The sequence below is a fragment of the Diuraphis noxia genome, unplaced genomic scaffold (assembly GCF_037042655.1).
Source record: "Diuraphis noxia isolate RWA-SAM2 unplaced genomic scaffold, SU_Dnox_SAM2 contig0002, whole genome shotgun sequence".
Classification (NCBI taxonomy): Eukaryota; Metazoa; Arthropoda; class Insecta; order Hemiptera; family Aphididae; genus Diuraphis; species Diuraphis noxia.
The window spans coordinates 73,473,880-73,487,923 of record NW_028301712.1 but is presented as its reverse complement, the minus strand read 5'-3'; the positions used below and the strand labels follow the sequence as shown (position 1 = coordinate 73,487,923).

At 25.6% G+C, this 14,044-nt stretch overlaps 2 protein-coding genes across 6 annotated transcripts; one reads left to right on the top strand and one right to left on the bottom strand.

Moving 5' to 3' along the window:
* Positions 1-14: 14 nt before the first annotated feature.
* On the top strand, positions 15-13,810 carry Klp67A (Kinesin-like protein at 67A). Of its 5 annotated transcripts, none has more exons than XM_089221709.1 (13): positions 15-153; positions 1,029-1,178; positions 5,156-5,391; positions 6,665-6,822; positions 6,888-7,254; positions 8,159-8,358; positions 8,424-8,735; positions 8,797-8,991; positions 9,049-9,228; positions 9,339-9,515; positions 9,577-10,015; positions 10,478-10,553; positions 12,668-13,810. In XM_089221709.1, the coding sequence occupies exons 2-13, from the start codon at positions 1,042-1,044 to the stop codon at positions 12,684-12,686; spliced, it is 2,496 nt and encodes an 831-aa protein (XP_089077835.1). In that variant the 5' UTR covers positions 15-153; positions 1,029-1,041; the 3' UTR covers positions 12,687-13,810. The 5 variants fall into 5 exon arrangements, with proteins under 5 accessions (XP_089077835.1, XP_015365611.2, XP_015365610.2 ...); XM_015510125.2 differs by lacking the exon at positions 15-153 and adding an exon at positions 324-685; XM_015510124.2 differs by lacking the exon at positions 15-153 and adding an exon at positions 324-689.
* Positions 1,996-3,498, bottom strand: LOC107162940 (arginine-hydroxylase NDUFAF5, mitochondrial). Its single transcript, XM_015510129.2, has one exon. It carries the CDS (start codon positions 3,242-3,244, stop codon positions 2,207-2,209), a length of 1,038 nt encoding a protein of 345 aa, XP_015365615.1. The 5' UTR covers positions 3,245-3,498; the 3' UTR covers positions 1,996-2,206.
* Positions 13,811-14,044: the final 234 nt, after the last annotated feature.

Genomic DNA, 14,044 nt, shown 5'->3' with positions numbered 1-14,044 from the left:
TTTATTCACAAAATGTTTGTACTAATTATTGTACATAATCGTTTTTAATAATAAATAATAAATTGTTATTTTACTTAATTGTTTTGAATGTTTTTTTATTATTTGTTTTCGAGAAGTCTGCGGCATCTGCGCACAAGATTTGATAATATTACGGTATGAAAATTAAATTTGGACGGACAGAAATTTATCTATAATGTATAATATCAAAAAGTGCAACGTCCTAATTCGTAAAAGAAATTTAATAAATACTATTTTCTTTTTGAACTTTTATTATGTTTCACTTCCAATTCAAATATTATTGTACAGTTGTTGTTGGTTACACTGTTGACGAACAAACTGAATTGTGATTGGACCTGTGGTTATCATAGGTTTATCGGTCATTGTTTTTTTTTTAAATTACGATTTCTCAAACATAACGTATTTTTCGAAGTCTACTCCGTATGCCGTATGGTAAATGTTAATATTAATTAACTATAGTAGTGAGGTGTGCTTTTTAAGCCTTTTTGTACGTTTTTATTGATAATACCTTTGCTAGTGATAAATCGTTCGACATGCAGTGATCAATGTCATTATTTTTTTATTAAACTCGTATCCGGTTTTAATTATTTTCGTTATTACTTCGAATGAGTATGAAAACAAACCTAACGGCGTAAACCTAATTTGACATATAATCGTGGAATTCAAGGTAGGTAAGGATTTGCTCTCAAATATATTACAACGATATGGTTCCTCTACAGCTGGTACGATAGTAAGGGTGAGTTACTCAAATTTGTTAACTATTTTTGGTCGTTATTGGTGGTAATTCCAGTTTCACTAACTAATGTTTTTTCAAACAACAAACTTACTGCTAAATTTTGATAAGAAAATAAAATAAAAATTTAATTGTTCATATGAAATCATTTGAATTATTTATTTTTTAACAGGCAAGAGTTAGAGTACTTACTTAAAGCTGAGGAATTTTGACATTAAATCACTTCAAAATTAAATTCATAATATCTAATTTATATTATGAATTTATATTGTTTTAGCACAAATTCAATTATGGTTCTTAACCGTAGAAGCTTAGAAAATTTGAAAAAACTTGTACCTGGTCGGGGACGAAATGTTACCAAGGAAGAACAGATGCGAGTATTTGTCCGTATTAAACCTTTACCAGAGGAAGAGGATTTACTTAAGCCGTAAGACTTTACTGCTTAGTTATGAATAGTCTATTTATAAGATAAAATTTATAAGCAATTAATTTTAATACACCTGCTTATCAGTTTTTTAAGAATTAGATCCGGGATTAGATCAAAACTTTTCAAAGAAAATGTATTACTCAACATAATCAATATGAGTAAAAATACTAGGTACCTATATCACCTATTGTTAACAAAATATAAGATGTTGTATGCATATTATAATTTATTCTAGGTGTTTAGGCATAATATAAATAGGTTGTGAAAAATATGAATATCATTCCCTTGACATTTTATTTCTAAATTTATTTTGAATATAGGTACATGCATATTTATTGTATTAATATAATTAGGTATACTATCCATTGACCAAAAACATATAACAACAATGCAATAGCCATTAAATTAAGGAACAAGGATTTGTGATCAATGATCATAGACCTTATACTGATAGACGTAACATGCCAGATTTGCAGGGTAGAATGGTATAGTCTAAAAAATTGGAACAAAATTAATATTACTATTATAAATAGAAGTAATATAAATGTGTTGCTAGTGCATATGTGCTGTTTTTTTGTGGGACCACAGCATATTGTAAACTTGTGAAATTACTACTATGTTTTGTTATAAGTATAAGGTGTATGTTTGTAATGCTCAACTACAGCCAATCAATAAATTGAGTTCTAATTGACATAGATAGTTTTAGGTGGTAATTTAATAGGACTTTCTATTTACTAAGTTAGCCACTTTAATTTCCCGAAGGATTATTATTACCTATTTACTATCAATTAGATATGTTTATTAATAAGTAAGTATAGTTTGATATAATGTTTTTTATTTTAACATTTTTACTTAAATACATCACACATTAAAACTGTACAAAATATGTACCAAACTAAACTATTGATTATTAAAAAAAAAAAAAAATTATATTATTAGAAATACAATTAATTTTTCTGGTATTTAACATATTTAGTTATAATCAAGCACAAATAATGAACTTCATAAAATATTGATTAGTAAAAATATTATGTTTCAATCTTTCCTAAGTTTTTAACAATCTTATCAAGTTCTCCTATATCTTTTATTGATATTTTTCCTGATCCTCGGGATAATGGTTTTGGTTGTGATGGATCTGGTTTCCATCCTATCATGTACAAGACTTGAAATGTAGCTGGGATACCTTTAGTATCACTGTTTTCATCTTTATTACCATAAAGTTTATCATATATAGCAGCTGCTGAAAACATTGTATTCTTGTTCAGTCTCAATGGTCGTTGTAGAACAGCATTATTTTCTCCCATGCCTTTTAGGTCCCACATTAGTTCAAACATTGATGGGTAACGAATAATAAGTTCATCTGTGTCCAATGTTAACATTGAAAATCCAGCATTTTGCATTAGTGCTCCCACATCCCTAAGGCGAACAAAAGGTGATATTCTGGGTGCTATTCCTCCATCACGTTCAATACCTGCCAATTGTAATGATGATCGTAATTCAAATAAAGTGTCACCTGCTAACATTGCTCCTAAAAAGACTCCATCATTTTTCAAAGAATTTTTTATTTGTAGAAAAGTTGAAGGTAAATTATTAACCCAATGGAGATTTAAACAACTTATTATTAAATCGATACTATCATTTTTAAAAGGTAATGTTTCTTCATCTACTACTATTTTACTAACCTTTACTTCAGGCTCAGGGTTTTTGGATTTATTCAAAATTTCTTGGCATATATCACACATAATCAACTCTTTTACATTGTCTATGGAAATGTGTTTTGATACATGTCCATATCCACAACCTAGATCGACCACTAAATTAAATTGTCGTTTTATATCGAAAAGACGATCTGATAAACGATAACCAACTTCTTCTTTAATGTACTCATAAACTGAACTATCTTCTGCTATGGCTGCTCGTTGTTTTTGAATAACTTTAGCTTTTCTGTCAAATACAGTCATTGGTGTTAGTTCATTTGAATTTTTTAATGTTGCTAATTTTCTTATAAATGATTTTGGCTTTTCACTTGTAAATGATTTTCTTAAGATATTCATTTTACACGACATTTGTTAAATCTCACTGTTGGATTAAATATATTTTTCCAAGAAGTTAATTTTATTCATCAAATATTGATCAAAAGGTAAATAATGAATATATATTTCTTTTAAAACTTGGTTTTAGCACTTGGTTAATTTGATTTACAATAACTTATTTCTATTTTCTACGAAATACGAATAATTTTAGGAATGGCTGATAGGTCATTGGTATTTACTGTTTGTGTCACAATATTCACTTTTATTTTTTGTTATTTCATATTTTACTAACTAATCTTAAATTTGTGAACTGATAAAAAAAATTTGGTTCACAGTGTTACCAAATTAAATAATATTAATTTATGTTGAGAAATTAGAAAATTTACACTACATCCATTCTATAATAATCATATTGTGTTGGTGTCTAAATATGTACAAACAAAAACTGTTTTACATGAATCAATAACATTATATCAATTTAAGTTATTAGTTACGGGGTTTTAGTTTTTTTTGCATTTGTTATTAGTAATGACTCGTTACCCTTTTGAACGTGAAATATATTTCAACAACATCTTTTCTGTTAAATAAATGAACCTGATTGGGGGATCTTATGAAAATATTCTCAATAGTTTTAAAAATTTTCAGAAAAAACAAACAAAAAATTAAAATAAAACAAATTCTTACTCTAAAACAGTTTTCGAAAATAATAATGTCGTGTTTTAGTTGAACACTAAAAATTTTCACTGTGTGTTTATATAGGTGATTTCCATCAACCAAATAACTTTTATAATATTGAGATTATTTTTGAGTTATTTTAAGGCTTCAGAAAATATCTTTTTTTTTATTATTGTCGACAAGTTCTTTTTGTTAGGCTAAAACAATATTTGAAAATGTAATACATTGTTTCTCATTAGTTGTTGTTAGTAGAAATTAAAAAAAAAAATTAGAGTAAATCTACAACAATTTTTTACGAAGGTCTGAAGTTTACATTTTAAGAAAATGTATCAAAATTATGAAAATTAGCTAATTATTTCGAGTTAGATATTCATGAAAATATCACTAAGATTTACTTCACTGTCTGATATCTGTCACATTGACTGCACCACTGCATGTCTACATAGGTTGGTATTTAATATTTATTTTTATACTTAATAAACACAAAATGGGTTTGTGCCCAAGTAAATATAGTACACATATAACATAATATCATAATCTAAAGTAGGATGACATAAAAATATGAAAACAATACATATCAGCTAAATGGATTTATATATATTAAGAAAAGAAAAATTAAAATTTTCTAGTTTCATTAGTTGATTAATTTTGGTATTGAACATGTATTTTGATGAGCCTTAAGAGTACGTAATAGTGGAATTTTTGTCTCCGTCTTACCAGTGCATAATATAGCAAATTTGGGCTCATCAGAACATTTGTAGCTCCTTTAGTTTAAAAATTACAGTGAATCAACCTATTATGAAACTTGATGGTAAGAACATAATTTGTGTTTGTATGTTGAATTATGGTAAAAAATCACAAAAAACAAATTATGTTCTCACCATCAAGTTTCATAATAGGTTGATTCACTGTAATTTTTAAACTAAAGGAGCTACAAGTGTTCTTCTGAGCGTAAATTTGCTATATTACGCACTGGTAAGACGGAGACAACAAATACTACTGTTACGTACTCTTAAACAGAGAGGAATATGTAAAGAAGTTTTATAATGTGTAAGACATGAAAGAACTTTAAAGTTAAGAAGAGAGGGAGTATCAATGACAGTAGAGTTGAGTTTTATGAGGAAGGAAAAAATGTTATGTAGGTAATGGCGGTCAGCTTTAGTAGTTTGAGTTAAGTTAGGACGGGGAATAGAAATAAACACGATTATATATTTAAAATGAGCCATTATTATTTATTGTATTTAAATAACCTAATTTCATGATTTACAGTAAAACAATAAGAATTAGAAATGATAATGCGTTGATATTTGATCCAAAACAAGATGAGACACCATTTTTTTTCCATGGTGTTAAGCAAAACCCCCGAGATATTTCAAAACGACAACATAAATCGATAAAGTATGATTTTCATCGTGTTTTTGGACCTCAAAGTTCTAATGAAGATATTTATAATGAAAGTACTAAAGATTTACTTGACAAACTTCTATGTGGATATAATTGTTCTGGTATGTATCAATTTAATATGCCATGATATATTTGGTATTGATACAAATAATTTTATTGGTTTTTATGTAGTAAGTGATTAAGTGATTTAGTGTTTAGGTTGGCATGAATAAGTGCTTGCCTGAAAAATCCTGGCTGCTCTACTGAGTTAAACATCTTAGTATTTTGAAAAACCTATGCTGCTTTTTTGTGTGAAATTCACTCAATTTTTTTTTTTTTTTTTTTGCCTTATTTTCAGAAATGTTATCCTTATTTTTCTGATCAAACTTTGATTAGAAAAAATGTAATTAACATTTTTTTTATTTTAAAGTGTAGGCACCTAAAAGTATCAAGTAAAAAATCACACATTAATTGACAGTCAACATTTTAACAATTTTATTTTCAATTAGGTATAACTTCCCTGTAAATGCTTTCACAAAATAAAAAAATATAAGAAAACAATAAAAGTTTTAAAATTTAAAGAAAACCTATTTAATTATGTGATGTCTAAAAACTGTATAATTTATAAAAACTAAACATTTGTATAGTTAATAATAGTTGACAGCAATAATAAAAATAATCTAAATAAAAATTAACAATCAATAAATACTTGAAAATAGTTGGTTATAGATGATAGTTTAGTTAATTAAACTAAAATTAAATAATAATAATTCTCATTAACATTAGATATTATAATGATATTTAAACCCTCCTCAAGTTTGATCTCAGGTATTATTATACTAAAAAATCGATACATTTTGATTAATATTGCTGCCTTTTCTTGACCCAACAAACTTCTCTCTTTGTTAAAAATAAGGCCAACAGTGAAAAATATGTGCTATTATAAACCAGAGCTAAGAGGGATATGTAGTAAGGCAGAAAAACCATTGTAGCTATAGTCTGTTTAAAATGAGATTGGTACAAGTGCCACTTATTGCGCATGGGCGTGATTTTGTGCCGCTGTACGGACTGAGATGATCTCATAGACAAAAATCGATCGCTGCTGTGTACCAATCTCATGAACAGAATATAATTTATAGAAAAAACGCCTGATTTTTTGAATAAGTTTTTTCAGAAAAAAAACTGATGAAATCATCCACCCTTACTTTAATGATAAAAGCCATCTAGTTTTTCTAGATTTTTCACTAACCCTGTTTAGTATACTGTTAATATAATAATTACAAATTATCATTATTTTTTTCAATTTGTTGATTATTATTTTATGGAAATCACTTACTATATGAATGACTAAATATTTTACTATTTATCAACAATTAATTTATTCTTGTATTGTAGTATTCGTTTATGGAGCAACAGGGGCTGGAAAAACATTTACCATGCTGGGTAATGAAATGAACTATGGTATTACATATTTGACTATGAAAGACTTATATGAAAAAGTAAATGAACAACAGAATTCTAAAAAATTTGAAATTTATGTTTCCTATCTTGAAGTAATGTTTTATAATATAATATTTAAAAAGTGATGAATTTAATTTTGGAATTATTTTTATATTAGGTGTATAATGAAATGGTATATGACTTGTTAGTAAGTGATAAGAAACCTTTATTTTTGCGCGAATGTGGAAATACAACGTCAGTTGCTGGTATTACAATAAAAATGGTAAACAATGTTGATGAACTTATTGAAATGCTACGTAAAGGAAATGATAATCGTACTCAGCATCCTACTGATGCCAATGCTGAGTCATCCAGATCACATGCCTTGTTTCAAGTGTATATACAGATGACATTTAAACATACAGATCAAGTAAAAATGGCCAAGTTGTCCATGGTTGATCTTGCTGGGTCAGAAAGAGCATCTTCTAATAAAGGGATGAGATTTAAAGAAGGGTCTAACATTAATAAGTCACTACTTGCTCTTGGTATGTTTGTTATTTTAAATATTATTTCAATAGCATATTTAGCATTAAAAATCACTAAACAGTTGACTAAGCAATATTAAACTAAGGCCCTCTAAACAGAATTTGGTGGCCCATGATTTGTCTATTAGGAATCAAGTTTTATTGAACAATTCTATTATTACATTTTTCATGCAATTTGACATGGTTTTAACTAACTATTAAATGTATAGTTTAATACAGTGCTTCCCAACTTAGTTTTTTTTTTAGTCAACTTTTTTAGGCTAATAATGAATCTAACTTCACTATATATATATAAAAAAAAATATGGATATATGAATATAATTTTAACTGAAAATTGATGAAAAATTCTTTTTATTTTATTTGATTACTCTACATACATTTTATAACTAAGTGAACTGTAATGCGTATAATTATATTTGTATTAAATGTTGTGTTATTTTATTACAATTGATGGAAAATAATATTATATTAATTTTTTTTACATTTTTTAATTTCAAAGTATTTATATTAAATAGTTTAACTAAAAATAATCTTTATATTTAACAGAATTAGCTATTCATTATTCAGTATTGCATTATATTAAAATTAAATTATAAAATTGTTTATAATAAACATTTTTGTTAACAATAATTATATTATGGCCAATGTACTTTATTGTTTAAATTATTATTATTGTAGAGTCATGTATCCAAAAAAGGGTAAATTTGTGGTTTTCCATTACAAAAAGATTAGAAATCATTATTTTAGTATAAAAAAAGTAAATATTTATACATAGATGTACATTTATATTTAGGTACTGTAGGATAATATTTTGTGTATATTAGGAGGTATCATATTAATTGTTATAAATTAAAGCTATGAAATATAATGTATAATTTAGACCATTATTAATTATTTATGATAGGGAATTGTATCAACAATTTGTCAGATGGTTTGAGGCACATACCTTACAGAGACTCAAAACTAACTAGATTATTAAAAGATTCTCTTGGTGGAAACTGTAAGACATTGATGATATCATGTGTATCACCAGCTTTGTCGTCATATGAAGATACCCACAACACATTAAAGTATGCTTCTCGTGCTATGAAAATCAAATCTAATGTGAGTATTTATTTTGTAATATTTTAATGATTCAGTATGTTTCAATATACATTTTATAATTTAAGTTAAAAGAAAATGTAATGTCAATCAACCATCCTCCATCACATTATACAAAATTAATATCAGGCTTAGAAGATGAAAATCAGCTACTGAAGAAAAAATATGAAGAAGTAATTAGAGCTAAGGCTCCAATACCGCCAGATAATTTAGAAGATCTTAAATCAACGTTGGAATCTTTATTCACTGGCATAATAAAGAAACATAATGAAATTCTTCGTTTAGAGTCAACACAAAAGAAAACTGAATTGAGAATATTTTTAAAGAAAAATTTAATTGAACGATTTTCTTCATTTAACGTTAAAAATTTAGATGAAATGGTTTGTAGTGATTATTGTTTATTTTATTTCTAGTTAATCAAAATTTATTTGATTTTTTTAGACTAGTGAATTAAATCGAATCAACCTGGCTATTCAACAATTTCAAGGACGCATGGCCAGTTTAAATGCTCAATTAAATATATTGTGGGATGAAGCAATTGCATCTAACAATGAATTAAACTTATTCATAAAAAAACTTGAAGAAAATAATGTTAAACAATTTTTAGATGTTGATATTGTTCGTTTTAACTCTGAGGTATGTATTTATTCATTTTCCATTTAAACAAATAACAATATTCCAATAAATATTTAGGTAATCATAGAAGAGCAAGCTACTCTTCTCGAGCATAGAAATGAAATTGGTATGATATTAGACAGTAACCTCCATATAAGTCATGAATTAATAACTATGCTTGCGGAAAAATCTAATCAATATTATACATTATTAGATGCACATAAAAAAAATACAGAAGATATGAAAAAAAATCATAATGTAAGTAACTAAATGATTTAACTTTGAAATTATTTATTTATTATAATAAAATATAACATATAACATATAAATAAAATAAAAATGTATTTCCTAATTTTGGATTGTTTTAGAATATAACAAAATCATTTTTGGGTGGTTTGAAAGCAGTTAGTTGGGATTTTTCACCAGGAAACCAATGTAAAATTAAGAGGGATGCATATTTTAATTTGAATGAACTTAGCATTCAAAATTTGAGAACCTGTACAAAACCGGAATTTTCAAAACCTATAAAATTAGAAGAGTGCATGGTAAATTAGTAAAGTATTTATGGAATTAAATCTTTTATAAATTAATTTTAATATATTTTAGAGTCCTTTGCAAATTGTTGAAGACAAGTTGGAACAAATCACATTACAGCCTGAAAGTAACAAAATGGACACATCACCCGACTCAAATGCTGATGAAACTGTAGTAATTTCAGCTCAAGCAGAAAGTTTAAATAATACTTTTGTATTGAAACAAAATTTAGATTTAGCTTCTGTTAAACGTTCGGCTACTACAACTACACCTCATCGAAGTAAACCACCAATTGATACACGGTGCCTAACTAAATCAATTACCAAGCCTACTATACAAAGGAAAAGACTGGTACTCAATAATCAAAAAACTGGACTTACTAATAAGAAAGTTAACCAAGAAAATATGCCACTTATTATGGCGGCAACTAGGACATTGGCTGATCCAATTCTTACCAAAGCTGTTACTAAAGCACGAAATAATACTAATAATATTTTAACCGCAAAATCTGGTAAGTTGTATTGATGGTATAAAATATATAAAAGGATGTTGGTTAATGTTTATGTTTTGTTTTATTTGTTAATTATTATTTATTAAATTTAACAAGTCTAAATTGTGTGCAATTTATATGTAATAATTGCATGTACTTAAAGATAGTTGAATACAAATAAAATTAAATAAATCTGTTATAAATAATATGTTCTAATTATAAAATTCAATAGTTAGTGTCAAATGTAATTTTTTTTAAAAATACTGTCTGAGTGGCTTATATCAGCAACATTTACAAAGTATTTATTTAATTGTGAACAAACAATATTTGTTAATCTATAGATTGTATCGTAATTATGAAAGTCTAACCTTAACTCAAATTGGGTATTCAAGCAGTTATCAAATAAATTTATATACCATAGTGAAATACACATATTCTTGAACACAATAAACAACTGTAATGTATATTTTTTTGATTTTACAGTAAACACAAGGATAACTTCACAAGACACATGTAAGACAATTAATGTTAAAAACCAAAAACCTACATTGACTATGAGGTACCTAATTAAATAGTAGTGTTAGCACTATTATTTTCATTTACTTATTTTAGTTATAGATTATTTTATTTACTTCAAGCTTCAAGCCTTAGCATAAAAATATTTGAATTTAATGTTATTTGTAGTAGTTTGCTAATAATATATAGATGCTTACATACTATATTATATGGCTTGTCTTAAGAAATTTAAAATTTTTAGTTGAGACCCATATTTAATAACACACAGCTATTAGAGATTAATACTATTTGACAATTATTATTAGTTATTAGTTTATATAAATAGTTGCTCATTTCACTTTTCTATTAAAATTGAATATATATAAATAATAAACGTATAGACCACAAGATATACCAATTTAACATGTTTTGTATATTATAATTTATAATATTGACGTTATCAAATGGGCATATTCTTACCACTCTTTGTTAGTATCTAGTCATGCCTGCTATATCCGATTTGTAGGTCTACATTTTGTTAGATTTGTTATATTATTTTAAGAAAATGTTGTAATCTACAAGAAGAAATATTATTAATAGGTCTACCAAACTTACGCATTTAAAACTATAAGTAATACACAACTTGCCATAAAACTAATTCCCTGAAAATGTGTTATACGGATTTACCCCTAAAAACTGGAATCAACCATGAAAATAAAATTTTTTAACTTTTCCATAAAATGTTGATCATAGATTTTATCATAAAAATGAGTTGGTGGGTCATGAATCAAATGATACTTAAGTATCAGATATTTTATAAATATGTTAACTCCTGTGACTAAAATGGAATCACTTAAGATCGTTCAATTTTTTCCTGGAATTTTTATCTTGGCGGGGTCACATATGTGACATAAAAAAATATATTTATAGATAATACTAAGTATATACAAGTTTATAAATGTCTGTACATTATAATATATTTGAATTGGAGTTAAAGAAATTGTACTGAGGCTTGCGTCTTATTGATGTTTTACTGTATAGCTTTGAGTGTTAAATATGTTATAAAGACTTATTATTTCGTCTTGCAGATAACAATATTATCATAAAATAATATAATGCAGTATTAATCTGTAGTAGTCACATTAGGATAGTTGAATTTACTGAAATATTGTTTGGGTGTCCCAATAACCAATAAGAACCTCTAGGTTTTTAATGAGACAGACTGTCTTCTGTCTCCCTTTTAATGTCCACATTTTGTATCTTTTTAGATTCTTTGTCACCCTTATCCTTTTTTCCTCATATGATCACTTCATGAACTAGCAATGCAGACTTGTGCAAAACGGTCATGGCTAGTTATTTGTCTTATTTTGTGTTATAAAGAAACAAAGCTAAAGGTTACTATTCCTAATTGCATCATTTTGTTTTTCTTGATTTTTCGGTATCAGCCATTAATTTTAGTATATCAGAATAAATCTTTGACCTTAGTTTATTGATTTATTGTAATACTTGATCATTTGGTATTCTACTCTATACCAACTTATCTTTTGTATTGTCATTATAAAATTGTATGTGCATGGATAAAATTATATTAACTCGATTTAATACAGAATATTTAACTGATCAGTGATCTTTTTGTTCCATTAATTTTTTAACTCTTTTCATAATATGATTACATAGTTAACCTACTTTACACAATGCTTATATCTGTACTGCAGCCGTGCTAATATTGTTTCTTTTTCTTGTTTTCTTGTACATTTAAAATATGATGTGTATGTGTGCGTATATAAATAAACAATTTAAAAAAACTTAATGTTCAACCTTAGGAGATTTCTTTTTAAAACTTATCTTTTGGTGGTGGTAAATTTTTGACAATACATTAAATATTGTAATTATTTGTACAGTTATATGTTATACAAATACATTGATATTTTAAACTTTGCTGCTTATAAAATCTTAAAAAAAAGACCCAACAATATTGGAAATACATTAAAAATAATTAAAATATTTTATTTTTCATTTTTGAAAAAAATAGTATATAGGTTTATTTTTACTTCATCCATAACATAATTTATGTTGTTTTTTTCATTTACAAATCATATACTAAATTTTACTCAAAAATATTTTATTCTTCTATTAATTATTGAAAATTTAAAAAATTGTATTTTACTTTTATTACAGGCAACGAAATTGGCTATAATAAGTTAAAGAAGTATTAAGTGTTTAACAACACACTCCTACTTTTATAATTATAATATGCTAAGTGTTTTTTAATCATTAAAAACTTTTTATACATGCATAAAACCTTATTAGAAATATGTTTTATTTTAATTATACTTTTATTTAGTGAGAAATTTTTTAAACTATAATAAAGATCACGAAGGCCATAAATTGGTATTGTATTATTATTTTATATTATTATTAATTATAGAAATAAAAATTTTAACCATAATTTGCTATTCTTAATTGTATTATAAAACTAATGTACTTGTTAATTAACTTAAATGTATTTTTTTTTATCTGAATACATTTTATATATTTTTGAGATTACTCTAATTGTGTGAATGTCAATCTTTAAAATAATTTATCTACATAAACTGATGTTATAACAAGTATTTAGTTATAATTCCTTGATCCTATCCAATAACCAAGTGTGTATATTTTCAGATAATTTAATAATTTCTAACATCCGGATAACCATCACATTTTAATTTAGGATCTATTCAATTGACTATTAACATGTATCCTCACAGTTAAAATAAAATATGAGCCTTTAAAATTAAAAAATAACTTTAATTTTAAATATGGGGTTTTCCGGGCTACTAATTGTATACTCCTCAGGTTAAACACATTAAAAATATCTTACTCTTTAAATTTATTGTTATAAATTAAAATTAATTATTTAGCTATTACCTATTAAATACTATCTATTGAGATCAAAATATGTTTTATCTGGATCTATTGGTGAATAATATTAACATTCCATTATTCATAATTTATGTTGCATATGTTCAGGAAAAAACTACAATATTGCTATTTATTGTTAAGTTATATGAATTACAAAACCATTTAATTTGTATTTTAAATTAAAATTGTTGAGTTGAAATAGTACTATTTTAAATTTAATAAACTAAATATTTTTTTTCTACTAACACAAATTTATCCTCAACAACCTAGGCCATTGGGTTACATTTGGTTATTATTTACATCAACAAATTTATTATTTTATAAAAATTGTACCTAAAATATTTATTTTATTTTATGAATATTACAAATATTATTTAGTTATACTTATTTATGAATAAATTTGATTTTTGGTTTTAATGTAAACTTTTTGATTCACATCCTCCTCTTATCCCAATTAACTAACAATGAGATACTTGTATACTTCCATTATCTCTATATTATTATACGGTATATGTCATATGAATAATATTTGCGTGAAAAGAATGTCTTGAATGTTATACAAAACAATACAATTAACAATTTTAAATTATTGAAACCATAGTTAACACTTATAAACAATAATTTTTGAATAACAATCAAGCTCCATAAATC

What these genes read in the sequence shown, in the direction of transcription:
- Klp67A (XM_089221709.1), top strand. Translation starts at nt 1,042, where the DNA reads ATGGTTCTTAACCGTAGAAGCTTAGAAAATTTGAAAAAACTTGTACCT. An exon ending in TTTATGTTTCCTATCTTGAA is followed by an intron (nt 6,823 to 6,887) that starts GTAATGTTTTAT and finishes TTTTTATATTAG; the next exon opens with GTGTATAATGAAATGGTATA. An exon ending in TTAAAAATTTAGATGAAATG is followed by an intron (nt 8,736 to 8,796) that starts GTTTGTAGTGAT and finishes TGATTTTTTTAG; the next exon opens with ACTAGTGAATTAAATCGAAT.
- LOC107162940 (XM_015510129.2), bottom strand. Translation starts at nt 3,244, where the DNA reads ATGTCGTGTAAAATGAATATCTTAAGAAAATCATTTACAAGTGAAAAG.